Source organism: Neolamprologus multifasciatus, chromosome 3, assembly GCF_963576455.1.
Source record: "Neolamprologus multifasciatus chromosome 3, fNeoMul1.2, whole genome shotgun sequence".
Lineage (NCBI taxonomy): Eukaryota > Metazoa > Chordata > Actinopteri > Cichliformes > Cichlidae > Neolamprologus > Neolamprologus multifasciatus.
The window spans coordinates 10,108,307-10,134,630 of record NC_140441.1 but is presented as its reverse complement, the minus strand read 5'-3'; the positions used below and the strand labels follow the sequence as shown (position 1 = coordinate 10,134,630).

The 26,324-nt window shown below is 38.5% G+C and overlaps 4 protein-coding genes across 17 annotated transcripts in view; 2 read left to right on the top strand and 2 right to left on the bottom strand.

Moving 5' to 3' along the window:
- The window catches only part of LOC146521506 (V-set domain containing T-cell activation inhibitor 1-like), a 216,209-nt gene that overhangs the window by 64,002 nt on the left and 125,883 nt on the right, over positions 1-26,324 (top strand). The window lies entirely within an intron of this gene.
- On the bottom strand, positions 25-5,346 carry LOC146521513 (coxsackievirus and adenovirus receptor homolog). The gene is made up of 3 exons (XM_085155358.1): positions 4,837-5,346; positions 1,154-1,507; positions 25-745 (listed from the first exon to the last, which is right to left on the bottom strand). Exons 1-3 carry the CDS (start codon positions 4,886-4,888, stop codon positions 630-632), a joined length of 522 nt encoding a protein of 173 aa, XP_085011484.1. The 5' UTR covers positions 4,889-5,346; the 3' UTR covers positions 25-629.
- Positions 5,922-10,354, top strand: LOC146521512 (Fc receptor-like protein 1). Its single transcript, XM_085155174.1, has 6 exons — positions 5,922-7,213; positions 8,227-8,262; positions 8,814-9,077; positions 9,157-9,402; positions 9,478-9,657; positions 9,739-10,354. The coding sequence occupies exons 1-6, from the start codon at positions 7,183-7,185 to the stop codon at positions 9,846-9,848; spliced, it is 867 nt and encodes a 288-aa protein (XP_085011300.1). The 5' UTR covers positions 5,922-7,182; the 3' UTR covers positions 9,849-10,354.
- LOC146521511 (uncharacterized) overlaps positions 12,270-26,324 on the bottom strand; it is a 44,299-nt gene continuing 30,244 nt past the window's right edge. For 12 of the 14 annotated variants that reach the window (XM_085154898.1, XM_085154897.1, XM_085154896.1 and 9 more), the window contains 8 exons: positions 22,495-22,573; positions 22,104-22,332; positions 19,367-21,161; positions 18,350-18,523; positions 17,093-17,266; positions 16,511-16,666; positions 14,723-14,769; positions 12,270-14,545 (listed from right to left, as the gene is read on the bottom strand). In XM_085154898.1, coding sequence (XP_085011024.1) covers positions 14,001-14,545; positions 14,723-14,769; positions 16,511-16,666; positions 17,093-17,266; positions 18,350-18,523; positions 19,367-21,161; positions 22,104-22,332; positions 22,495-22,573 — 3,199 coding nt within the window. In that variant the 3' untranslated portion in view covers positions 12,270-14,000. The remainder of the gene's footprint in view (positions 14,546-14,722; positions 14,770-16,510; positions 16,667-17,092; positions 17,267-18,349; positions 18,524-19,366; positions 21,162-22,103; positions 22,333-22,494; positions 22,574-26,324) is intronic. The other 2 variants (XM_085154910.1, XM_085154905.1) reach the window with 2 other exon arrangements.

Genomic DNA, 26,324 nt, shown 5'->3' with positions numbered 1-26,324 from the left:
GAGAATAAAGACTCTTTCTTTAAAAAACTCTGATGCCAACTGGCATCTCCATCCAACCCCAACCCAGCAGTTTCAGCCCCTCCAACCTCAGGATGTGGACTTTTTACTCTTTAAAAGGGGAAAATATAAATTTAGTGTTCGGGGACATGAAGCACAATTAGAAGTTGTGACTGTTTCATGAAGTGCTGTGAGGCTGTTTGGACTGTTTGAGGTAACGTGTTCATTTATAAGAGTTCACATCCTTTGATCAATGAACACACCAGTCGTGTCAAACAGCTTGTAACGCTCTGAGTTTAGGAAAGAGAAATCCCACATTCAGCACCACGAAATCTGTTGATCTGATTTATATTTTTTACGCAGCATGGGAACAAACAGGAAATAGTTTTTGGTTTTTGCAATTATACTCTGGTTTTGTGCTTGTTTCAGCCACCTGTTGGTCAGCTTCTCAAATTCTAGAAATGTTTTATGGTAACGATATGAAGTGACATTTATTTCTGTACGTCGTGAGATAATGTCTTGAGCCATGCTGAGTAAAAACCATCAAGCTTGGAATGGCAGAATTTCAAACTTGCTGCCGGCAGCAGACTGCTCTGAATCCTGTCTCTAAAGAGAATTAAGTTTTCTGTAGATCACAAAACCAGCAGCAGCAACCAGAACCAAAGAAGAAAGTGATCAACTTTCAGTGCAACAGATCCATCCTTCTTGCCTTCTCCATCCTCTGTGTCTCTTCTTGTCTGACCTGCAGGTGAGAAACAGGTGTGAGGTGTCAGCTGTCAGGTAGGTGATGAGTGAAGAACAGAACAGAATCCATTTCCTCTTCAAACTGCTGTCAGACATTATCTACTGCACTCTGATCACATCACTCAGACCAGCTGCTTTCTACAAAGTCTGGAATATTATTGGATGTATTTTCTTGTCTATTCTTTTTAAAACATTGTTTAAGTTGAGGCTGATGTCCGGCACAAAGAAAGATTCCCAGCTTCCGGCTCACAGTGAGGCTTATCATCAGTACTCTGTATTAGCAGATATACCTGCAGTAAAAATATCAGTAAGTGGAAAAAGATGGATGGTTGGACCCTTAGGTCTGACTTAACCCACCAATTCCTCTTTAACCAGAGACAAACAGGTAAAGAGGTTTCAGACTCACCTGCAGGAACAACCTTCAGGCTGGTTTCACTGATGATCTCAGGGGTCACTCTCTTGTCGCGTCCTGAGCCACTCTGATATGAGATGTGGCACTCATATGTCCCAGTGTCGTTAACGGTGGTGTTGTGCAGAATGATGGACATATTTCCACCTTTCATTTGTGGATCTCCCAGCTCCACTCGACCTTGGAACAATGGATGCTGGTAGGCTTTGTAAGGACGATCTTCCCGGTAGAAAAAGACATAACCATCTGTTTGCATGCCCCTCTTGTTCCACGCTATCACTGTGATAGTCCCTTCAGTGGGACCCTGGCAGTCAAGAGTTGCATCAGCTCCAGCCTCCACTTGAACCTCATCTTGGCCTGAAGGAAGGAGGAAAACACAATCCAGAGGAAGCATGAAGAATGTTAGTATTGCGTGAGGCCCTTCTTTAAAAAATACTTGTATGCCACTAAAAATCCAGTTTCTCTGGATATTATCGATTTGGTGTGATCAAGTATCAAAACCTGTGGACATGCAAACACAACCGGAGCTGTGTTTTAGAATATAAATATCTTTATTGAACACAAGAAATACATTTATCTATGTTTATTGCAATAAAGGAAATAAATGCATGTATCTGTGATTTTTGGATCAACTAATTTGGCCATTAAATGGCTGTAAACAGACAGCTGCACAACATTGTTTACATGAATTTAGCATTAGAATCACCAGAACACACACACTGAAATTCATGTGTGTGTTCATTTTGTAGCAGTTGTTTGACTTGGAGCGAATACTCTATTAACTTATTATTGAACTTTATTCTCAAAAAAAGTATTTTGAGTTTAATCGTCTTGATGCACGCTCAATCATCCAGGAAAATAAATCTCCAAAAGGTGATTCTGTTCATCTGGACGTAGCGTTTTCTGGGAGAAACGTTTCGTCACTCATCCAAGTGACTTCTTCAGTCTCAGCTGACTGCAGGTTTCCCCAATCTTATAAACAGGACATTTGCATAATGACTGAAACCAGCCCACTGAAGGAACTCTGCAGGACTATTTACACCTACAGGCCAGTGGACATTCTTTCAATGATGAGGATGTAACATCCTGGACAGGGAGGAATGCTGGTTTGAGCGTGGAGTCAAGGAGGCCATTTACGTGAAAAGGGAAAGACCATCTCTGAATCGAGGAGGGGGCCTAAGGGGACATCTTTCGCCATCTTACAATGCTGTGATTGAAGCCATTCCCCAACTCTCTGTGAATGGTACTCATGGCCATTGATCAGTGGTCTTTGATCAGTGGTTGTTGATCAATGGTCATGAGAATTTGCATAATTATGATTAAGGAACTGACCTCACAGCCCATTGTTCCTTCAGTGGGCTGGTTTCAGTCATTATGTAAATGTACTGTTTATAAGATTGGGGAAACCTGCAGTCAGCTGAGACTGAAGAAGTCACTTGGATGAGTGACGAAAACGCTACGTCCAGATGAACAGAATCATCTGGACGTAGGTTTTGAGTTTAATCTCAGAATGAAGAGTATGAATATTTTTCTTAATGAGGTCCTGGTACTCCACAGTACAGTTTGCAGTGATTTCATTTGTTGCCTTCAGGCTCTCTTGCTGCCTGCCTACATCACGTTCAGCAAAATTGCACTGTTGGTGAATGACGAAAAAGAGGTATTCAATGGCCAGTTCAATGGCAGACAGAAATGTGAAGGAGGCACATGGTGACAGTGGAGGAGGGAAAGGGGTGAGGGTTGGGTGCTGTGGATAACTGTTTTTGTCATGTATTTGGATTGCACTTTGTCAGGTCTCTACCTTAACACCTGACCAACTTGGGTGTCCCACCTGAAGGCTAAACTTCTGCTGGTCTAGCTTTTAGGGTCACTGAGACATGCAAACCCCCTGACCATGTTAAAAACAAAACAGCAAAAAAGTAAATAAAATATTGCTCATCAGATTCCAACAACTAAAAACATGACATTTGCCATCATTGGAAGGCCTATATCAAATATATTCAAGCCCAACAATAACACTTCTCATATTAACAAAACTAAAAAGGGTAAGCCGATCTTTACAGCCAACAACATAATATTTATCTTAATTAAATAGCCTATTCTTCAATAAATTTGCAAAATAAAGTAAAAATAAAATAAGACATTCATTTAATGGACCCTCAAATTAACAGAGACACATTAAACGCACCTCATTGCCTGACATAGCGTTCCTTGCAGCTGCACTTCATCTCAAAGGCAGGTTAATAAATTAGATGTAACTTGGCCACAACGCTTTCACATGGGTTCTTTAGAATTTTGATTCCAGCTTGAAGGCGGTGACAAGATGCGGCAAAACCTGCGTTGCATCCACTATAGACACAACAGTCCGTGCTGAGCATTACTTCTCCACAAAGTTTCAAAACAAAGTCCCGCAATTAAAGGAAAACTTTAAAAATGTTTCTAACAAATACAATAAAGAACATTAAAATAATTCACTGTCAGGTACAGTCGCTATGATTTTGACGACAGAGATTAGCTGCATAATTTTGCTCTGACTGCTTATTTAGAAACCTGACACTGGCTCATTTGCATAACAGTGAATGGCTGTATAGATTTTTCCCCTACTGTAGTAAATCCTGTTTGGGGGGTAATCTGTTATTTTCTTTCTGAAATTCTAAAAGTTTGACTTAAGGAGGCAGGACGTTTGTTTAAGGGCCCCAGCATATAGCCGGGCACTATGGGCTCAAATTGTGGTCATAAATATTTTGTACTTGTAAATCAAATACGTATTTGTGAAACTGAACTGTTTATGATGGTTGGTGTTGATACTTTGTGGGGCTGTGGCATTCAGTTCCCCAGTTGGCACTTTGAATATTACGTGTAAACCAAGCCCAGGTTCACTCCTACTTCATATGTATGCATGTATGTACGTGTGTGTGCGTATATATATATATATATATATATATATATATATATATATATATATATATATATATATATACATACATATCACATTATTTATATAATTTGTCTTTTTTGGGGGGTTGGGATATGTTCAAAAGCTACACACACAACTACATAAATAGTTCTAAGTGCATTCAGGTGTTGAATAAAAAAAGATTACATGTTAAGATTTTGTCAGTACCCTTATTTTATTGTGTTACATTTCACCCCAGGATATGTTACAACTAACCCAGACAATGGGGTTAATTGTAACATTTGGCTTTTTGTGTTACCATGCAATGAGTAATTGTATTGCAGAGAAAATAGTTGTACTATTTAATAGCAGAGACATGTAAATACTTTGCTTTACATTTTGAATCCACTACCTTAAAAGAGCTCCAAGCTACAGACAGAAATGTCAAAAATGTTACGACTATCCCAGGTCTCCCCTACTTGTGTTTATTAAACACTGGTTACTAGGGCAACAAGTTAGCGCGTGACATTTGATTACGCAAGTTGTGTTTCCGCTCTGTTACGATAGGAGAAAACGATCGTTATTCATAAACTCTTTCTCACAACACGGAGACGTTTAATGAGAACTTAAAACGGTCACCGTCCTCAGCGTGTGTGCGTGTTTCAGAAAACATGTAAGCCTCGGTTAAACGTCGAGAAACTCCGACAAGTCACCGTTTTTAACATGTTTACTGATGACTTTTATTTATTTATTTATTGTTTAGTTCGTGTAAAGTTTGCTCTTTCTCACTCACCTATCTGTCCAGGAATTACGGTTAAAAGTAGCACAACTCCCAGAGACTCCATCTGCGACCACAGAGTAGAGAGTAATGCCGGGTTCACGTGATGAGGGCGTTAAAAAAAAAAAAAAAAAAAAAGCACCTAGAATTTCTCGACAGCTCTGCCTCCTTTTCGACTAGCGGGACATTTAAACAATGGATAAACTGTTTACAAACAAATTCATGCTTTTCTCCTCAAGAGAGTTGTTCCCCGATTGAACAACAGCGTCGTAAAATAAGAAGAATGGCGCCTAATTACAGAGTTAATAATACAGACTTTGTAATATGTCATGTAAAGATTCCTCAGCCAGATGAAGTGTTTACTGACAATTGACAGTGATAGATAGATAGATATCATCATTATTCCAACAATCCTCTCCACACAGACAAGCATAAACACACTTGATTATCACTAAATCAAATTTAACACACGTTTGTAATGACGCCAATTCAGTTTACAATAGGGTTCATTCGCTCGGTCAGCAGGTGGCGTAATCCTCGTACACTGGGGAGTAAACTGCCATTAAACGAACAGGAGAAGAAGAAAAGCCCTGCACATGCGCGCTACCGATCGGGTAGATTCGATTTGTATGGTCCGACTTTGCACATGCGCAGTAAGGATCGGGAGTCCTGATCCGTAGCTATCTTTTTATTTTTCGTTTTTGTCTACATTATATTGAAATGTTTCATTATTGGAAACATTTTAAGAGATACTTATTATTCTTAAAATCTTTTTTTTAATTATTAAACTTTATTAAGAAACAGTATACAGAACATGTATACAACCAAAATAAAATTAACATATGCCAGGGGGTGTAATACAAAGAATTACATACATTTAAATAATTTGTAATTACTACAAATAGTAATAGTTTTCATAGCCTTTTTGTTAAGTGATCCACGAATCAATTTTATGTAACATAAAACATCATTATAGTAATGTTTAATATTAGGCTTTTTGTTACTGTATTTGTATTTATTCTTAACATCTTAACAGATACTCCGACCCGTAACTATCATAAAACGCTTCGACCGGAAGTAGACACCTTTCGTGCATGCGGGGTACCGATCGGTTTCCGGTACGCTCTGACTCACATGAGCCCTGCACCCTTTTAACGACGCTATTTATAGAGTCAGTTATGAGCTCATGTTTTAGAAAAGTCCCTTGTCTCAAACAAGGCAACAAAGACAATCTTTACTTTTTAGTCCAAAGGTTGAGAAGTTTTATACCAGAAAGAAGAAGAAACTGAACTTTATTTGGAGCCCGAGCAGCTGGATGTCATATTCTGATGTTTGACTTTGTAACATTAAGCTTCTGTTGTCCTGCTTATAAGAGAGCCTGTTTACAAGTGCAGTGTCAGTGACAAAAGAAAGGGGGAGGGGTACGCGTTTGTCATGAGACTTGAATACCAGCTTGACTACCCCTTCAGTTGGTGTGTAGTGGTTAGAGGGAGGATAAAGACAATTAATGGGACCTGTTTATAAGCAGCTGTAAAACCTCCATGTTTACCAAAGCATCCAGTCATGAATGGAAATGCACCATCTAATGCAAAAATATATGGAATGAGCCCCTTTGTAAGGACCATATGAAGATGTATATTGCATATTTAATGTTGTGAGGACGCCATCAACTAACTGCTGTCGAAACTGAAACTCAATTTTATTATTATTATTATTAATAAACATTACGTTATCTGACTTTTTAATGTTAAGCAGAACAGAAAAGAAAACATTTCTCTGAAAATGATCAGGCAAAGGCCTGGATTGAAAATGAGAGAAAAACAGACAATACTGAAAGAAAAAGAATTATATAACTTTCGAAAACCTGGAGATTTTGATACTTTCACTTTCTGATGACAAGACTCTCGCTAAAGCAGAGAGAAGGTGTCGGGCGAGCAGTAATAATGCCACCTGTAGCTCACTTCCTTTCAGTTGCTCAGCAAAACCACAGTCACCTACAGGAAGAAGCTGCTTTTTCCTCCCAGTGTTTAAGATAACTTAATCATTTGGTTTCTTTTGTTTTTCACTTTTAAGATATTCTCTAATCAAAATAGTTGCTTCGAGTTTTGCCTCAGATCTCAAAGTCTTCAGAGTTAATCTGATGAGCCTTTTCTTCCATGTAGGATCAACTGATTTTGTTCCAATTTAGTTTCCAGTTTAATTTATCATTTCGTTTTTTTCTTTATTTATCAGTTTTGTTGCCATCGAACAGAAAGCCCTTCTTTTTCAAAACGCAACATGTCATCCTGTGACAGAGGAAGAGGAGGAGGGTTTGACTTTGAGTGACTGTAAACTGCTGGTCTGATTTCACCAAGAGGCTCGATGGAGAAAACACCTCTGCTAACGCTGCTCTGTAAGTACATCGCAATGATTATGTAGCTGTAAAAAAAGCTCTCTGATGTGTCTACATCACAAACATACATTTTTATGTAGAAACAAATGAGTTTTATATAGATAAAGACACAGAGGAGGCCAAGTAGAAGGAAGAAGGTTAAAGAGGAAATCTGAAAAATTCATAATAAGTAAAGTCAGCGTAGATACTTGATTTATAGGTTAATGTGCAGTCTTCATACAGATGTGTGGCATGAAACGTTGTTGCATGAGAGTGGTGAAAATAAGACTCTTTAGGAACAGTTATAGAGTGAAAGTACACTTACAATAGTTAAAATGCAGTATTCAGTATGCAGAACCACATCCATTACGTTAATGAGTCACACTTAATGATGTGTTAATGTGTCACTTTAAGGTTATGTGAAAAACTAAGTACACCCCATCATTCATTAGCTACTGAAGCCCTCTTTAGTTTTTCTGTATGACCTCATCAGTCTCTAACATCATTATGGGGGAATATCAGCCAACTCTTCCTCACAGTGTCTTTTCACTTCATTGAGGTTTGTGAGCATTATAGCCAATTATCTCTCATCTCTTTGGTTCTTGCGCTGTCATGATCTTTAATATCTAACATGCTAACTGAGGCCTGACATGTAGCTCTTACAGTTTCTCTGAGCGCTGCAGAGTCTGACCTTGATGTAAATTTGCTGGGACGTTCACTCCTGGAAAGATTGTGGCACTGTGACCAACAAACTGCCAAAACATCAGTTTGTCTGTCAAGTGCATTTGATTACCTGGCTGCTACCTTTGCTGTGTCCACACAGAAAATGATTCACAGTAACGTGGTGATCATAGCCTGCAGAACGTTTAAAATCAATGGTGCAGAATATTAAGGGATTATTTGCATCCAAAAATAACGGAGTAGAAGTAGAAAGTTTTATTTAAACCAAACTGATAATATCTGCAGACAGCAAAGTTTTCTTTGTTCTTTTACATAAATTTAGACTAACGTGAAGATTTCTCATTTCTCTTTAGTTCTGATGTCACTGCTGTTGCACACAACAAACCCAGGTCAGTAACCTCACAGTAAGAGCTTCACTTAAATAAAACTGACTGAGTTTTATGCCGTATTAGTGAATTATGTGTATTTCTCAGAGATGTTTATATTTTTATTCATTTTAAATGTTGCTGTTAGGCTAATATGACACGTCAGGAATTACTTATCACCAAATTCTTGCGTCTCTTGATTTTAATCATAAACAAAGCTGAAGATGATCAGGCTCCTGCAGAGACATTATTCTAGCAGTCGATCTGATCTCATCAAAGCCTTCTAACTGCATCACAACCTTAGTTTAAATCCCGAGCAGACTGAACATTTATCTTTTAAAGAACTGCTGGAAATGTTTTAGTTTGGTTTGGATTTTCTTGAAGATTCACCCCTAACGTTTGGCTGTGATTCACAAAATTGCTTGTGAAAGAATTAATGAATTAAAGAACTTGTGTTTGAATATACTGTGTGCTGGGTTTTGTATGTCTCTTTAAGATGTTTTTATGAAACTTTGACACAAATAAAGTTATTACTAAAATAATAATTACATTTACATAATATATCCTCCTCACAGCTCGTCTGACTGTGAGTCCCAGCAGCTCTCAGGTCTTTAAAGGAGACTTTGTGTCTCTGAGCTGTGAGGAGGACGACAGCTCTGCTGGATGGACTCTGAGGAGAAACACAAGCAGAGACACAAGGACTCAGTGTGGAGCTGACTGGGGGAGCTCATCTGGTTCTTCCTGCACTATCAGTCACATCATCCCATTGGACAGTGGAGTTTACTGGTGTGAGTCCAGAGAGGGTCCCATCAGTAACATGGTTAACCTGACAGTCACTGGTAAGCTGAGTGTGTGGAGTTAGTGTTGATGAAGCTGTGTGTAAATGGATGAAATGCTGTAGTTTGTCTCTGTGTTGAGGTGGATCAGTGATCCTGCAGAGTCCTGTCCTCCCTGTGATGGAGGGAGATGACGTCACTCTGCTCTGTAAAACAAAGACCACTCCCTCCAACCTCCCAGCTGCTTTCTATAAAGATGGTATCTTCATCAGGAAGCAGCCTACAGGTCACATGACCATCCAGCATGTTTCCAGGTCTGATGAAGGCCTCTACAAGTGTGACATCAGTGGTCATGGAGAGTCTCCATCCAGCTGGATCACTGTCACAGGTGTGGAGCGTCACTCTGATTTCACCTCTTATTTCATCCACATATTCACCTGAACATGTGGGATTCTCTATGCAGGTAAACCTACAACCACAACTTCACCCACCACCTCTATAACTCCATCCCCTACCTCTGCGCTGCCCCCTGACTCCACCTCCTTCCATCCTGTGATCAGACTGGTCTGTCACCTGGTGGTGTTCACTCCATACTTCATCTCCACTTTCCTCATGGTGTCTTTATATCGACGCAGAGCCAAAGGTAACGCCACCAAAATGGACTGTTTATCAATTTTAATTGCTTTTGCCTTGCTAAAACCTGTCTGATCACCACATGTGACAGGAAATGACCTTCTCATCTCCAAGGTAACAACACCACCAGTCAGTACAGAGCAGAGATTGGCTGAGGACTCTGATGACATTGTGGTGGTGACAGCTGAGCACCAGTTCTGAGCTGCACAGAGTTTCTGCTTCCTGTGGTTAACTGATCACATTGTGTGAAGTCATAAACTCTGCTTTGTTACTGTGAACCTGTGAAGTTTGCTTTGTTCTGTCGGCTCACAGCGTGAAGGTGTCATCAGTTACCCTAAACTGCGTGTTTTTAGACCATGAGAGGAAACCCACAAAGGCACAACTCTGCTGCCCTCTGTGCACATTTTTCTACAGACATCAAACTCATCACAGCCTGCAGACTTTCAGGTGCAGTGGAAACTTCTAGTGTGGCTTTACTTCAGCCATCTGTGGTGTGGTTGCTCTCAGCTTTGCCTGCAGCACCACCCAGGACTGTGAACTTCAAAATTGCACTTCAGATTAACTGGACTTCCCATCTTTCCATCCCCTCTTAAAGAAGACAGCCCAGACACAAAGACTTTTGTATCCTTTTGCCTCTCTAACCTGTTATTCTGAGTCTCTGTTTTGTGTTGCACAGGCTTATTGTTTATCTTTTTGCCCTCATGCATCCAAATCTGAGAAAAAGCCATTTTAGTAACTGATGTTTTGGATCATCTGAGGTCTCACACTCTTGGATAAGTTATTTATTTCCTAAGAGCATTTATTTGATGATCGAGCAGCTGTACATGTTCTGGCTTCTTCTCACTTGTAAGATCAGGTAATAAACCACAGACACTGTGTTGTTTTTGTCACTGACTTTACAAGGACAAATATTTTTCTAAGTTAATGCATTTTTGATATTCAGAAGTGTTTTTATATCATGAAGAGAATTATAGATACTTATGTCTGTGTCTTGTTAAATAATAAAATGAATGTGACTGAAACTCTGGATCTGACATTAACTGAATCTGATCATTGATGAGACGAAAGTTCTGAAAGTTGACTCGCTGACCTTTGAACTCAGGGCTTTGTGGAGTGCAAACGGTGTCATATGAGCTGTATTAATGTTCAAAAAGGTCCTGTTGAGATCATCGTGTTCATGTTACTGTCAGAACCTGATCACAGACAAAGACTGAGGCTGCAGCCTTAAAGGCTGCATTTTAATGCGGTGTTATGTGACATTAGTGATGTTTGTACTAACTTGGTTTTAAAGCCTTTAAAATAGCAGTGCAGCAGCAGAATGGAGCTAAAAATAAATGTTTGTTTCAGTTCTATGAAGCTTTGAGTATTTTGGATCAGTAGCACTGCTGTGTTTGTTGCATCATATTGCTGTAATTGTTTATATGCTTTATATATTCTGAGGTAAGTTTATCTACAGTGTTACATCATATTCTATAAGGATGTTATGTGTTTGTATACTTTCTGCCCAGTTTGACCCATTTAGCAGAAGTCAGCCTGTTTAAGGCTCTGATATCTATTCTGTGTGACTTAAAGCAGTTATGACATGGTCTGATTTTCTCATCCAATAAAGGAATATTTCATATATCAGTCTACTCTTCATTCTATCAGAAACAGTAATCACAGCTCGTACATTTGCTTTTTACACATATATGTAAGCACTGAGCCAAATTTAGTAATAATGCCAACATATTAAAAGAACAATATTTGTCTCTTATATATGATACATCTATAGATACACTGTCAAAGATTTAAGGTGATAGGAAATATAAATAAATGCAACTTGAATCTTTACTGAAGCTCAGTATTTGACACGGAGTTCAAGTTCACTGCGGTAATAACTAATAATGATTAATATCATAACTATAATATTGGCCATATTATATTTACATTACCAAAGTGAAATGACTTTAGTCTCATGAACAACATTAACTATTTGTTATTTACTAGCTAATCTTAAATAACTGTTCAATACAGAAGTGAAGCCCAACAATCATGTTTTACAGTCCTGTGGTCTCAGCCTCAGATAGTTATCAAATCACACAAAGCTCATGTAGAAACAAATTAAAAAAATATGTTGTCCTTCATTTCTGTCAAACAAAGCAGTATGACACATTTCCAGCTGTTAGTATCATGGTTGCTAGGCAACCTGGGCAGCGCGACGGAGGCTAGACCGTCCCATTTCTTGAGCCTACAAGCCTCGCACTTCCGGCCTCGGCGGTCTTTGAGTACGCGGACCTTGAGGACCGTTAAGGCTGCGTACTTTAAGGCTGCAGACCCTGAATTGGGAAACAGCCATACTTTATGCTTCCAGATCCCTTGTATGATTGAGTACTTTTATGTAAAATGATAATCTGTGTTGTTGTTGACCGAAATAAATTTCACTTCACTTCACTCCTGCTGTAGTGTTATTTTTGGAGCATTTCAACTTCTATTCATCAGTAGAAGCTTTATATCTCCAGAATTTCTTTAACATGTATGTAATAAGGTCATAGTTTTTTTTACATAAAGAAGCGTCATAGCTGTATCTCACAATTTAAATGAAAAAAAAACAAGTTGCACAAAATTCTTTAAAACCACTGGCAATTTAGTCTAAGCATGATCATATCTTTATTAATTTTAATAAACTGTAGCAAAAATGAAAATAAATTAATAATATAACCAGATTGCAAAAAGACAACATGTACATCAAGATAAAACATTTCCAATAGTGAAATCAAAGTTCTTAATATTGTTCTAATATTAATATTAATATTATATTCTATTAATATTCTAATATATATATAATATTTTATATATATTATATTGTGAGGTAGCATGACATAAGCAGCATGGAAGGTGATAGGAAGACAGCATCTGCAGACTGTTCAAGTTTCTTTTAAGTGTTCTTTATTTTCTGACGTCGCCTTTCAACAATTATTTCACAAAAACACAAGAACCTCTCAGTCAAAATCCCACCTGCTTTATGTAGAATTCCACTCACACCTGGATCTCATTAACCTCCACCATTGGGAAAACAGGGTAGACTAAATAACACAGTCTAGACAAAGAAACAGGAATAAAATCATTTTTCCACTTAACAAACTCATTCACCCAACTAAACAGTTTGAAAAGTCAATCTCTTCACTTACTCTGACTCATGGGGTTATTTTAAATGAAATAAACAATTTTACACAAAAGAAACACCCCTTCATTTGGTTACACCCAATTGACATGATCAGTGACATCATATCCTATGAAATCAGGAAGTACTGGGGCGGCCATTCCCACATACCTGTTTTACACATAGGACCTGTCCAGAGGAACACACAATGGTAAGTATAACCAAACTACATAAACAAATGAAAGATTCAAATCAATTAATGATGAAGTGACATTTAGCTTTAAGTACATTTGCACAGATGAAATGAATATAACCAATGCTACCGCAAACAGACCCAGGATAGTATGTAGAGCCAAGGCTACATGTGCTGTGTTTACATTAAAGCATTATGATAGACTATAGGATAACAGAACACAGAATAACAATATATGCAAGTGACAAATGGCAAATGAATTCTGTCCTAGCCACTTTGTTACATTCCTCCCCCCTTAAGTCTGTTACTCTTCATTACTCTTCACATATATATAATATTAATATTTAATATTGTTCAAAGTTCTTAATATTAATATTGCACAAACGTATATACAGAAAGGCACAAAGTTAAACATTATTTTGCAATCTCACCACTGCTACAATTTCCAGGAAAATGACATTGGTTCCTGCTTCCTGTTTTCTCAGTGGCACAGATAAAAAAACATCATGCTGACAAATGTGATGACATATATTCCAATGTAGAAAGTGCCGAGAAGACTTGATCAGATGTTGTAGGGTCGATAAAACACCTGCATCAAGTTTGCGCGTTCTTGTTGCTGCATGCAATTTTTAAAATTGATTTCTTCAAACGTATTAGTGTAAGGAAAACGGCACTCTACAACACCTTGAATGTGTTATATATAATTGTAATTTCTCAAATTTTATATATAAAAAGGTACTTTTTATACAATTCTACATACATTTAAAAAAACAGATATGCAAACTGGAGCATGGCTGCTCCCATTGCTTGCCAAAGTGGTTGGGAAGAGATGTTGTGGTTTTGTGTTTAAATGAACTTGAAAAAAATCATATTAAAATACTTTAATCAAACATTAACTGCACTCCCTGTATATTGTGATAAAAAGAGATATGGATCATGGTCTTAATATTCAATGTTGCTGTGTTCAATCCTGTACAGAGAGAACCATTTCATCAACAGTGAATGTTTCTCCAAAAGGAGTTTACACTTCTTTGCAAAGATACACAGAGGAATCACACCAATCAGCCCAGACTCCAAAACCAGGATAAAGAGTTTGAGTGAATGTGGTGTTGAAGGTGTGGAGGTGGATCAGAGTGTCAGAGGAGACTCTGTAGAAGGACACAGTGCCAGCAGGACAGTCCACATACACTGCTACTCTGTTAGAGACAGAGGAGGAGGAGGAGGAGATGGATGTTTTTATGTTATTGTGTGAGACAGAGTAACATCCATCAGAGCAGATCAGACTCCAGGACTGATCATTCCATCCAAACCTGCTGTCTGCACTCTCGCCTTTCCTTTTGATTCGTCTGGAACTCACTGATATGTCAACCTTTCCTCTCCATTCAACCTCCCAGTAACAGCGACCAGTCAGACCATCTCTACACAGCAGCTGCTTCCAGAAGTCAAATCTGTCTGGATGATCAGGATATGACTGATCCTCCTTCACACATGTCACCTTCTTGTTGTTGTCAGACAGTTTGAGCTTCCTGTGTGCTGTGTTTACATCAAATGTAATTTGACAGGAATCTGATGGAGAGAACAAACACAATCCAGCTGCAGTTATTGTTCCATCATCTGTTCATTGATTCACATTTTGATGATGACTCCTGATATCTAAGATGTGAATGAGTGATGTGACAGTTTGAAGATGGTTAAATGTCTGCTGCTTTGTTTTTTCATGAATCACATTAAAAACACACTTACACTTCCTCAGACCTGGTCTTAACCATTGGACTCCAGCAGGCTTCACCCTGAAAGGAAGAGGGGGGTCAGACCAGCACAGTGTCTTTCAGCATGCACACATGGACATTACACACATGTGCGGACATTACAGATAATCTGTTCTTAACAGAAAAACTCAAGTTTTGTTTTTTGCAATTTGATCTGATAGTAAAGTCATTTCTTGCTAGATATACACATTTCATCACTGTACTTATTAATTAAAACAAAAACCAGCCCCAGCTCTATCACAGGTGTCAGATGCTCTTTTGACACTCTGCCCTTCCATATGCATGGATGAAACATTGAAAGACAGGACGATTACCAAAAAGACATTTCCTCATACAACAGAGAAGGCAACAATAACAACATACATTACACTGGTTAATGCAGTGGAAAAGCTGGTTTGACAGCTTGCAGACTTTTCAGGTTGAAAGAGAGCTTAAATATCATACCCAGTACCAGATTTGCAGATAGGATGAGCACAAGTGACTTTACAATATCATCCAAGAAAAAAATATTTTAGTGTACTACATTTGATGTATTATCCAATGTCTGCTAAAATATCTGCATCACCTACAGGATAGTTTTCGATTAGAGATGCACAGTCTGATACCATTGCATTTGCGTGATTATTGGTGTGGTTTTTAGTGTTTATTTATTAGAAATATTCTAAACTACCACAGTGGGAGAAATGTTTCATGACGAAACGTTTTTCCCATAATTTTGGGATTTCCTTACCTGGATGATTGAGCATGCATCAAGATACCACAATGACACCGGTGAATATCCAGGGAGTGGACATTGAGATAGTGCACTCTTATAGGTACCTGGGTGTTCACCTGAATAATAAACTGGACTGGAGCCACAACACTGATGCTCTGTACAGGAAGAGTCAGAGCAGACTCTACCTGCTGAGGCGGCTGAGGTCATTTGGAGTACAGGGAGCGCTTTTAAAGACCTTCTATGACTCTGTGGTGGCATCTGTCATTTTTTACAGTGTTGTATGTTGGAGCAGCAGTTTATCAGCAGCTGAGAGGAAGAGGTTGGATAAACTCATTAGGAAAGCCAGCTCTGTTCTGCGATGCACCCTGTGCAGTGCAGGTGGTGGGAGACAGAAGGACTCTGGCCAAAATAACATCGCTGATGGACAGAGTCTCCCACCCCCATGCATGTAAATGTTGCTGAACTGCAGAGCTCCTTCAGTGACAGACTGCTGCATCCTAGATGCATGAAGGAGCGTTTCTGCAGGTCCTTCCTCCCTGCAGCTGTCAGACTGTACAATCAGAACTGCTCCCAACAAACATAGATGTTTACATCTATGCTGTATCTTGCACTATTTTATCAACTGATTCACACTATAACCAGGGTTGCCTCTTATCTGTATTTAATTTTATTTAATTTAACAACAGTATGGTACTCAGTTTTTGGTAACCATTGTCCTTCATGTAAATATGTAAAAATTGTGTAAGTTTCTGTTTTGTGTCTTGTGTACTGTTTGTTTGTATATGTGTTTTCTTGCTGCTGTTACACCCAAATTTCCCCTTGCGGGACAATTAAAGGATTATTCTATTCTATTCTATTTTAATAGTGTAAACCATTTTGTGGTCTTGGCTTGGTATGATTAAAAATAGATCAGGTGTAGGAAGAGCTTGTTTGGAATCAGTTTTGTGTGCAAAGGTTCATATGAGGCATGCTAACATTATGACAGAGAAAATCGTTCTGTTCTCACTCCTTAGACACCGTTTATTGTTGCAGTAGGTTTCTCCATACCTGAGCATGTCCTCCGGTCTAAAAAAAAGCTGCTTCAACAATGTTTCGCTTGGATGATTGTATGTCAGGTCAAGCTCTCTCAGACAGGAGGGATTAGAGTTTACAGATGACAGGAGAGAAGTGAAACCTTCTTCTGTGATCAGACAACCTGAGAGACTGTTGAAAGATAAAAGGTCTTTTTTAGATCATGACGTACTAAGAAGAATCACACATAACACTGACGGAGGGTGTTTTTTTATGGTTTCTTTTGGTTGAAAGTATTTGTTTAAAATATAGTGTGTACAAAAAAAATTGTAGTCGACTGAATTCTTTTTTCTCCACCCCTCACCCCCCAACCCCGTACCTGATTCAAGTGCATAATCCTTGTTATATTTATCATTTTGTCTATCTATTGATAAAATGTTAATGAGAATAACACATCAGTGACATCAAATAAATTTATTCTGAAATTTTTCAGTTTGCAGTGTGAACTCTCCGGTCCACCTGAAAACTTCTATATAATCTCACTAATTCATATCTGAAACTTCAATCATAAAGTCATTTTTTTATCTTAACAATTAAACTACATAACATTATCCTAACCTGAGAGTTTCCAGAGTACAGTGTGGACTCTTCAGTCCAACAGACAGAAACTTAATGCCTGAATCTTGCAGATCATTGTTACTCAGGTCCAGCTCTTCAAGGCTACATGACTTGGAGCTGAGAACTGAAGACAGTGTTTCACAGCTTCTCTTTGACAGGTAGCAGCCCCTTAAACTGAAAAGGAAAGGTAAGAAACAAAACAAAACAAATAAATAAAAAAAGTAAAAAGTAAAAATATATCAATAACATTCATAATCCTTCCTCTGCACATGTCCAAATCATCTTATTCCTGCCTCTCTAACTCGCTAATCCACTCTACATGAACTGTCTATCTGATTTACTGATCAGTTTTGGTTGCTCCCCCCCTCAAAAAAAAATCTTAACATCTTTAGCTTTGCCACCTCCAGTTTGGCCTCTTGTCTGTTTGTATCCAAACCATATGGATGATACCATGCACACAGTTTTAGCCTCCATATGTCATATCACAAACATTCTGACAGGTGAGACTAGGAATAATGGTAAATGGCCTGTATTTGTATAGCGCTGTGGCTACAATGTAGCTTGCCATCATCAGTGTGTGAATGTATGGGTGAATGACTGAATGTGTAAAAGCGCTTTGGGGTCCCTAGGGACTAGTAAAGCGCTATACAAATACAGGCCATTTACCATTTATGTGTAAACCTGTCCATCTTCACTGCAAACTTATGATGTATTACCACAGTTCCTGTTTTGGCACCCTATCATATTTTTCACTTAATCCTCAAAGACACAGTACATCTCTTTCTGACCTTCTCTTTACTTCTTCATTAACACTGAAAGCAAACACTGCATCTGTAGTGAAATCTTCATACTACTCATTAATCTTCACCACTCTTCTTAACCTAGCTTGAATAACTCTTTGCCATGGCTTCATGGTATAGTTTTTCACACTTATTCTTGATAATTAGCAACAATACACTTCTCATTTTATAAGGCCTTATCTGACTCTCCAAGATTGTATTAGAAAGTCTGGTCAAAATGTCCCTCTCCTGTCATCTCTCCACACTTCATTCCCTTGATAGCTACCTTCATTTTGTCTTGACTAATGCACCTGGAATTAAACCAGTGATATTTCGTTGCTAAATAATAGTGTTAACCACTACATTATGGAGTCACATTTATTTGAATGTGATATAATCTCATGAATTAAACTTTGTTTAGAAATGAATTTGTTACATATTACAGTTAGGTATTAGAACCAACGTAAATTATTCTAACCTGAGCGTTTCCAGAGTACAGTTTGGACTCTGCAGTCCAAATGACAGATACTTCACTCCCAAATCCTGTAGGATGTTGTTACTCAGATCCAGCTCTCTCAGACTAGATGAGTGGGAGCTGAGAATTGAGGACAGAGCTTCACAGCTTCTTTCTGAGAGGTTGCAGCCACTCAATCTGACGAAAAGAAAAAAACAAAAACAAATTGTATCCTTGGGGATAAATAAAGTTTTTTTGACTTGATTTATTCAGTTGACCATGAGGTTCTTTGATTAGCAAAGTATTCTAGAGTCAGATGTGATGTCATCTGTTGAAAAGCTAAACCTTGGCCCGAACTTGGTCATACAACAGAACAATAAGCCAATGCACAACAGAAAATGTGCAGCAGAATGACTGAAAAATAAAACATTTAAGGTGTTGCAATGGCTCAAAGTCCAGAGCTCAAACCAAAAAGCTGTACAAAAAAAAAGACCAAAAAAATAAATTAATTTACTATGAGCCCATCCTGCCAGGCCAGTTCAAAAGATAGAATGACGATCTTGCTCTGAGAAAGATGACCAATATCATGTTTTCCATCAGGGTCAAACAGTTGGCTACACATACTTTAGCGAGGTAAAATATCAACAAAAAAATTCCAAAAGTTATATGAATTATAGAATTGGGTTCTGTGAGTCACAGTACCTTTAAAACCTGTGGGATATTAGATTATGCTTAAAAAACACTTCCAAAAACAACAAGAAAATGTTTTCTTTACAACATCACTGGATTTTTTCAATTAGAAAGATCAAATCTAAGATCAGAGTAGAGATCCAGTGGTCAAACAGATAATATAACATTTGAAATTTGGGATAAGAATTCCATACTTGATACAATGCCAACTTGTATGTATAATTTTAAGTATATTTTTTATTTTTACTAACTATTTTCATTAGCATCATGTCTCCAGACCTGTGTAATTTGGTAATGTGTAGAGTACTTAAATTATATTATATACAACCATGAATCTGTGTTTGTACTCACAGAGCTATGTTGGAGGCTTTGACCACTGGCAGCAGCCTCAGAAGAGCCTCCTCTGATGCAGAGTATTTCTTCAGGTCAAACACATCCAGATCTTTTTCTGATGACAGTAAGATGAAGACCAGAGCGGACCATTGAGCAGGAGACAGTTTATCTGTGGAGAGACTTCCTGAACTCAGGGATTGTTGGATCTCCTCCGCTAGAGAACGATCATTCAGTTCATTCAGACAGTGGAACAGATTGATGCTTTTTTCTGCAGACAGATTCTCACTGAGCTTCTCCTTGATGTACTGGACTGTATTCTTTTTAATTTGTGAGCTACTTTCTGTCTGTGTCAGCAGACCTCGTAGGAGGGTCTGATTGGTCTGAAGACAAAGACCCAGGAGGAAACGGAGGAACAAGTCTAGGTGTCCATTTGGACTCTGTAAAGCATTGTTCACAGCACTCTGGTGGAACTGTTTAAATGTAGATTGTCCTGTTTTTGACTTCTGGGAGGTTGTTTGCTCTTCCAGCAGATTGAGTCCAGAGTTGATGAAGGTCAGATGGACATGAAGAGCAGCCAGAAACTCCTGAATACTCAGATGGATGAAGCAGTACACCTTGTCCTGGTACAGTCCTCCCTCCTCTTTAAAGATCTGTGTGAATACTCCGGAGTACACCGAGGCTGCTCTGATATCGATGCCACACTCTGTAAGGTCTGATTCATAGAAGATCAGGTTTCCTTTCTGCAGCTGATCAAAAGCCAGTTTCCCCAGAGACTCAATCATCTTCCTGTTCTCTGGACTCCAGTGTGGATCTGTCTCAGCTCCTCCATCATACTTGACCTTCTTCACTTTGGCCTGAACCACCAGGAAGTGGATGTACATCTCAGTCAGGGTCTTGGGCAGCTGTCCTCCCTCTCTGGTTTTCAGCACATCCTCCAGAACTGTAGCAGTGATCCAGCAGAAGACTGGGATGTGACACATGATGTGGAGGCTTCGAGCTTTCTTGATGTGTGAGATGATCCTGCTGGCCAGCTCCTCATCTCTGAATCTCTTCCTGAAGTACTCCTCCTTCTGTGGGTCAGTGAACCCTCTGACCTCTGTCACCATGTCAAAGCATGCAGGAGGAATCTGATTGGCTGCTGCAGGTCGTGTGGTTATCCAGAGGTGAGCAGAGGGAAGCAGATTCCCCCTAATGAGGTTTGTCAGCAGCACGTCCACTGAGGTTGACTTTCTAGGGTCAGTCAGGATCTTAGTTTTGTGGAAGTCCAGAGGAAGTCGACACTCATCCAGACCATCAAAGATGAAAACAACCTGGAAGTCTTCAAAGCTGCAGATTCCTGCTTCTTTAGTTTCAGTAAAGAAGTGATGAACAAGTTCCACCAGGCTGAACTTTTCCTCTTTCAGCACATTCAGTTCTCTGAAGGTGAATGGCAATATGAACTGGATGTTCTGGTTGGCTTTGTCTTCAGCCCAGTCCAAGGTGTATTTCTGTGTTAAGACTGTTTTTCCAATGCCAGCCACTCCCTTTGTCAGCACTGTTCTGATTGGTTCATCTCTTCCAGGTGCGGTTTCAAAGATGTCTTCTTGTCTGATTGTTGTTTCTGGTCTGTCTGGTTTCCTGGATGCTCTTTCGATCTGTCTGACCTCATGTTCATCATTGACCACTGTAGTCTCTCCCTCCGTGATGTAGAGCTCTGTGTAGATCTGATTCAGAAGGGTTGGATTTCCTGCTTTAGCGATCCCCTCAAAAACACACTGGAACTTCTTCTTGAGTGCAGATTTAAGGTTATGTTGACAAGCTGCAGCAACGGTTTCTGAATGATACAAAGACATGTGCGTGGGCACACACACACACACCGACATTTTTATACTCAACTCTTTTATTTTATTGCACATCAACCTGAAGTCTGTTTTGCTGGTAGAAGATATATTCCCAAGTTATATCTTCTTCTTGCAAATTCTCTTTGTACAGGTCCTTATTTTCACTTTACATATTAACTATTTTCTGTCTGAAACTGAAAATGCACTCTAGATCTTTACACAACTGCATTTCAATTCAGCTAGGCTTTGTCCATGCTCTAAAGCAGGGGTGTTAAACTCCAGTCCTCGAGGGCCGGTGTCCTGAAACTTTTGCATGTGTCCTTGCTGCAACACAACTGCACAAAATCAGTTGGTCATTAACTAGACTATCAAATTTGACTGTATGCTCATGTGGCAACCCCTAATTCTACTCAAGTAAATTAAAATAAATGTAAGTGTTTGGAAAAATGTACTTCTAAAAGTACTCTTATTGCACCATACTCATTCAATAATGAGCTGCTGTAACATGAATCAAATGGCTGAATTGCCCCCTCAGCATGCAATCAAGTTATACAGAGTGTTACTAATGACCTTTTTTTTCCCAGGTGTGTTGCAGCAGGGACACATGTAAAGATTTCAGGACACCGGCCTTCGAGGACTGGAGCTTGACACCTGCACGCTTAAGAATCACGGCTTAAATATTATTAGTGTTATTACCTGCCTTTATTGAAAGATTCTTTTGAAACCATTTGAACCGCATGCTCCTGCGTGTTTTAAAAAGCAAAAATCTCCACACTACAGAACTAATTTGTTACTGGCATGAAATTGAGCGCATTTTTTTTTTCAAATCATGCTTTTGAATAAGATATGGAATATGTAGACATGGTTTTAAAGGCATTACATAATGTTTTATGTTTTGTTTTTTTCTTAAAGTTCTTCTTTTATAGAAATCTTACTGTTCTCCAGACAGTCAGCCAGCTTCTCTTGTTTCATTCTCCTCAGGAAGTTTAGTGTGATCTTTATAAATGCCTCTCTGCTGCTCCTTTGCTCTTCATCTTTGCCCTCCAACACCTCATCATCTTCCTCCCTCCGACTCTCTAAGCATTCTGGGTAAACTGGACTCAGAACCTTCTGGATCTTCTTCAGCTCCTTCTTCACAAAAGTGATGATGTTTACCTCCAGCAGCTGGAACAGAATACTTTATGAATGAGCCAATCAGACTGAAATCATGGAGACAAACATCAGATCCATGTTGGACACACTGACAATCTACTGGTCTACAAAGAGCAGCATGGAGATGACTGTGAACAGAATAGATGTAAGAGTAGTTGTTGTACATGTACATACCATAAATATTGAGTTCAGTTGTGCTTGATGCTGCTGGGCAGACTGACCAGTGGGAACCTCTGAGCTCTCCTGGTTCACTCTGTGATGGAATCAAAGAATCAGTTTAAACTCATAGCAAAGATTCAACAAGTGCTTGCAACCAAACCAATTTTCAAACCACTCTAAATGTCATAAAAGCAAAAATGTGTATTTCAGGTTTTGTGACATTTAAACATCATTGTCATGAAATAAATGGCAGGGTATGTCTAACTGGGAGTAGACCCCAGGAAAAAATGGATGGTCGGTATAAAAATACTTCAGCTGCTACACTTTAATGTGATTAAGTGATGTTGTAATTTATTATTAACAGCAAAAATGAAAGAAGAAACAGACAGGTACATAAAATGTAAATGACATGTGAAGCAGACTCAAATGTGAGAAAAAATACTTTAATGTTTAATTATGTCTAATAGTTAAAAGGTACGTTAATGGTTTGAAAGTTACTTTCTTTTTCCTTTCTGCCCTTTATGTCAGAAAACCTCAGCTAAGCTCAGTCATCAGTCACCATGAAGTACATTAACCTAACTGGCACAAAATGAAGGCTGAAATGCTATTGTTGATCATTCCTGTTTTCTGTGAAACCTAGCAAACACCATCCCTATAACAACAAATGAAAATTATTATAGTGGATGATTTTAATCTTCATGTAGAAGCTGAAAATGACAGCCTCAATGCTGCATTCATGCTGTTAGACCCCATTAAGTTCACTAACAATGTAAATGAGCTCAACTGCTACTTTAATCACAAACTGGATCTTGATTGACATATGGCATAGGAATCAGCATTTAACAGTATTCCAAAAAAAATAAAATAATTTATTTTAAAAAATTGTAATTTGTAATAAGTGATTACACAGCAGTGGAGATAAGTTTAAGTGATTACTTCACTTCACTGTTTTTATCAATGGCATCTGCTAACTAGAGGTCCAACAATACTCGTATCGATATTGAACCGTTCGATACAGTGCTTTCGGTTTGGTACGCATATGTATCGAACAATACAAAATTTTTTATTTATTTTGTCAACTTTTCTTTCGATGATGCTGTCTGTGTTGAGCGCTCAGTGGATCTGCGTTCGACTACTCCGCCTAGGCTGCACTGTCGAGTGCAGATCCACTGAGCGCATTATTTTGTTGTTTTAGCAACATTACATTTAAAAACTGTACTTTTGAGTTAAAATATATATTTATAATTTTAATAAATGACAAATTAAAAAGGCATGAACATTTTTTTGTATCGAAAAATTATCGACCCGTGACACCAAAGTATCGAACCGAACCGTGAATTTTGTGTATCGTTGCACCCCTAATATATATATATATATATATATATATATATATATATAGAAAATAAATATTACCGCGGAAGCACTAGCTGGTAGTCGGGCCGTACGCGTGTCTTAGTGCAGTTGAACACAATCCACAAAGTCCGCTTGTAGTCGAAAAACAAACAGGCAAACATTTATTTCCACAGTGATCCATAAATACAGTGATCCATTTGAATGTTCATGTACACTACAAACACGGTAAGAAACTGTTTTTCTCCACAGCTAGTTAAAGCCCCCGTTGCTCCACACTGTCCGTCGCAAAAAAACGCTCCCCCCGTGCACAGTTACCGTGTGTTAAAGGAACAGTATGTAAAAATTAAATAAGGCAAGAAAAAATACAATTTAACTGTAAATCTTACACTAAACAAATTATAAAGTAAAAACTGAAATTCCCCATTATCTTACACTTATCCTTATCCAAAATGATTCAAATTATTAACAAATATACACTCTGTGCATTCTGAGTAAACTAAGAGATGATTATACCTTTATCCTATACAATATATATATTTTCTATATATAGAAAATATATATATATATATATATATATATTCAAGCTAATATATATATATATATATATATATATATATATATATATATATATATATATATATATATATATATTAGCTTGAATAATATAGCTTGAATAAGGCGATATCAATTCATTAACGGATTCCACACAAAGACGTAAACACAGGGCGACCCGACGCATCAGAATCAGCTTCGTCTTTCTTGGCTTTCTCACCCGACGGCCCGTACACGGACATGCTGTCAGAGCTCTCCGAGCCCACCGTCCGCGCTGTGTTTACGTCTTTTTTGCGCTAGATTCTGAGCTGCAGGTTTTGTCTCTCTCTCGTCATGAATTCCCTCTGACTTTTGCTGTTTTGCTTCCACCACGATAAAAATCACACTTCATGCACAGCTCTTTCTCTCTGTGTACTTCAAGAACAGTGTCCCGTCTCAAATCTGTTTTCTGCATTGTTCATTCGCTTATTACCCACCAGTCTACCGTTGTTTACAGCACTGTCTTTTTCTTTTTTCACTTAAATGTCCTCAGACAAGAAAGACTAATTTCTGCTGTTCAATACTGAAGAAATTTAAACTTCTTAAAATTATGCAAAATTGCAGAATATTGCAGAATATTTTTAAGGTTATCTGCTATAAAAAGCCAGACCAGGAAAATCTCCTTCATGTTTTTCTGTGTTTTATTCTCAGTTACTTTCACACAAAGGCATCTGCTGTGATGTTCACAATTCTGATGAAGTCGCACGTGTATCAGTACTGATAAATGATCAGAATTATAATATTTCTGACTGTCTGAGGCTAAATTGAATCGAATCAGGACTTTGAGAACCGGAATCGAATGGATTATAGAAATCAGTGATGATACCCAGCCCTAGTGAGCAGCCTAGGCCTGAGAGAAGTGGATGTAGCTGTGGGTAATAAGAAAAGATGAAAAGAACGATTGAGAACATTTTTGTTAAGGCCTGATCCGTCTGAAATTCATAGCCAGTGCTCTGACACGGTGCCATCAATCTTTGAATGCTGAAAAAGCACAGAGTATCCAGAAAACACATTATATGCTGCAGTAAATGCACTGCCCAAGTGTCCCCTCCCCAGACAGCAGCAAACAGGTCGTCAGACGAGGCCGAGATGATGATTAAGTTTAACAAATTTCTCAATATTGACAAAGCACTTTAAGCACAAGTTTGTTAGTTAATAATTTAGAAATGAATATTGTCTGTATGGACTTCCCCCCCCAAAGAAAGTGCACATGTAAAACTGCGGTGTTAAGCGATGCGGTTGAAAAATTTGAGTGCGCCGGTGCGCCTAAATTTTAGGCGCGTCCATGTCAAAAAGTTATTCTAGAGCCCTGATATATAAGGCTGGGGTCTATTACACCAGGAAAGAGTGTGTCTAGTGCTAACAAAGTGCAAACCAGCTATCTCAACTATTTGCACAGGGGGCACTTTTCTTAGTAAGAGTATTACATTCTTTCTTTGTAGTCTTTAATGAGATCAGACAGAGAAAAATGCCAGGTATTGGACCAATGGCTCCTTATCAAAATGAGCACACGTTTAACAAGCCAAGGCTGGCAGCAAAGAGCAATCTGCCACTACAGGCTGCCTGAGGAGCCTCAAAAACACTTGGTCTTACTACAGACTCAGATTTGTGGTTACAGCCTGTAATTCCCCCAAACAGCTGGACGCTGCAAATTTTCCAAAGCATTACTCTAAGAGGAGGAAATTATCTTTTTTCAACTACAGACTGTTTACATTTCATGCTCCAGTGTAGGGATGGGCTGCATTATTATTTTTCCCCGCAGGGCCAGACTGTTAAATTCAGTGAAAGCTCACACACTGAATAAATTAAAAATATACACAGTGCTGATTTAAGTCAAACTCTAAGCAAATTCTTTTACAATCAGATATTTGTGAGCGTACAAGTCCTGAGTCTGGTTAAAA

Coding starts and splice junctions, on each gene's coding strand:
- LOC146521513 (XM_085155358.1), bottom strand. CDS start 4,888: ATGGAGTCTCTGGGAGTTGTGCTACTTTTAACCGTAATTCCTGGACAG. Junction 1,508..4,836: donor CGTAATTCCTGGACAGATAG/GTGAGTGAGAAA, acceptor TCCTTCCTTCAG/GCCAAGATGAGGTTCAAGTG. Junction 746..1,153: donor AACCAGCCTGAAGGTTGTTC/CTGCAGGTGAGT, acceptor CCTGTTTCTCAC/CTGCAGGTCAGACAAGAAGA.
- LOC146521512 (XM_085155174.1), top strand. CDS start 7,183: ATGGAGAAAACACCTCTGCTAACGCTGCTCT. Junction 7,214..8,226: donor ACCTCTGCTAACGCTGCTCT/GTAAGTACATCG, acceptor ATTTCTCTTTAG/TTCTGATGTCACTGCTGTTG. Junction 9,658..9,738: donor ATATCGACGCAGAGCCAAAG/GTAACGCCACCA, acceptor CACATGTGACAG/GAAATGACCTTCTCATCTCC.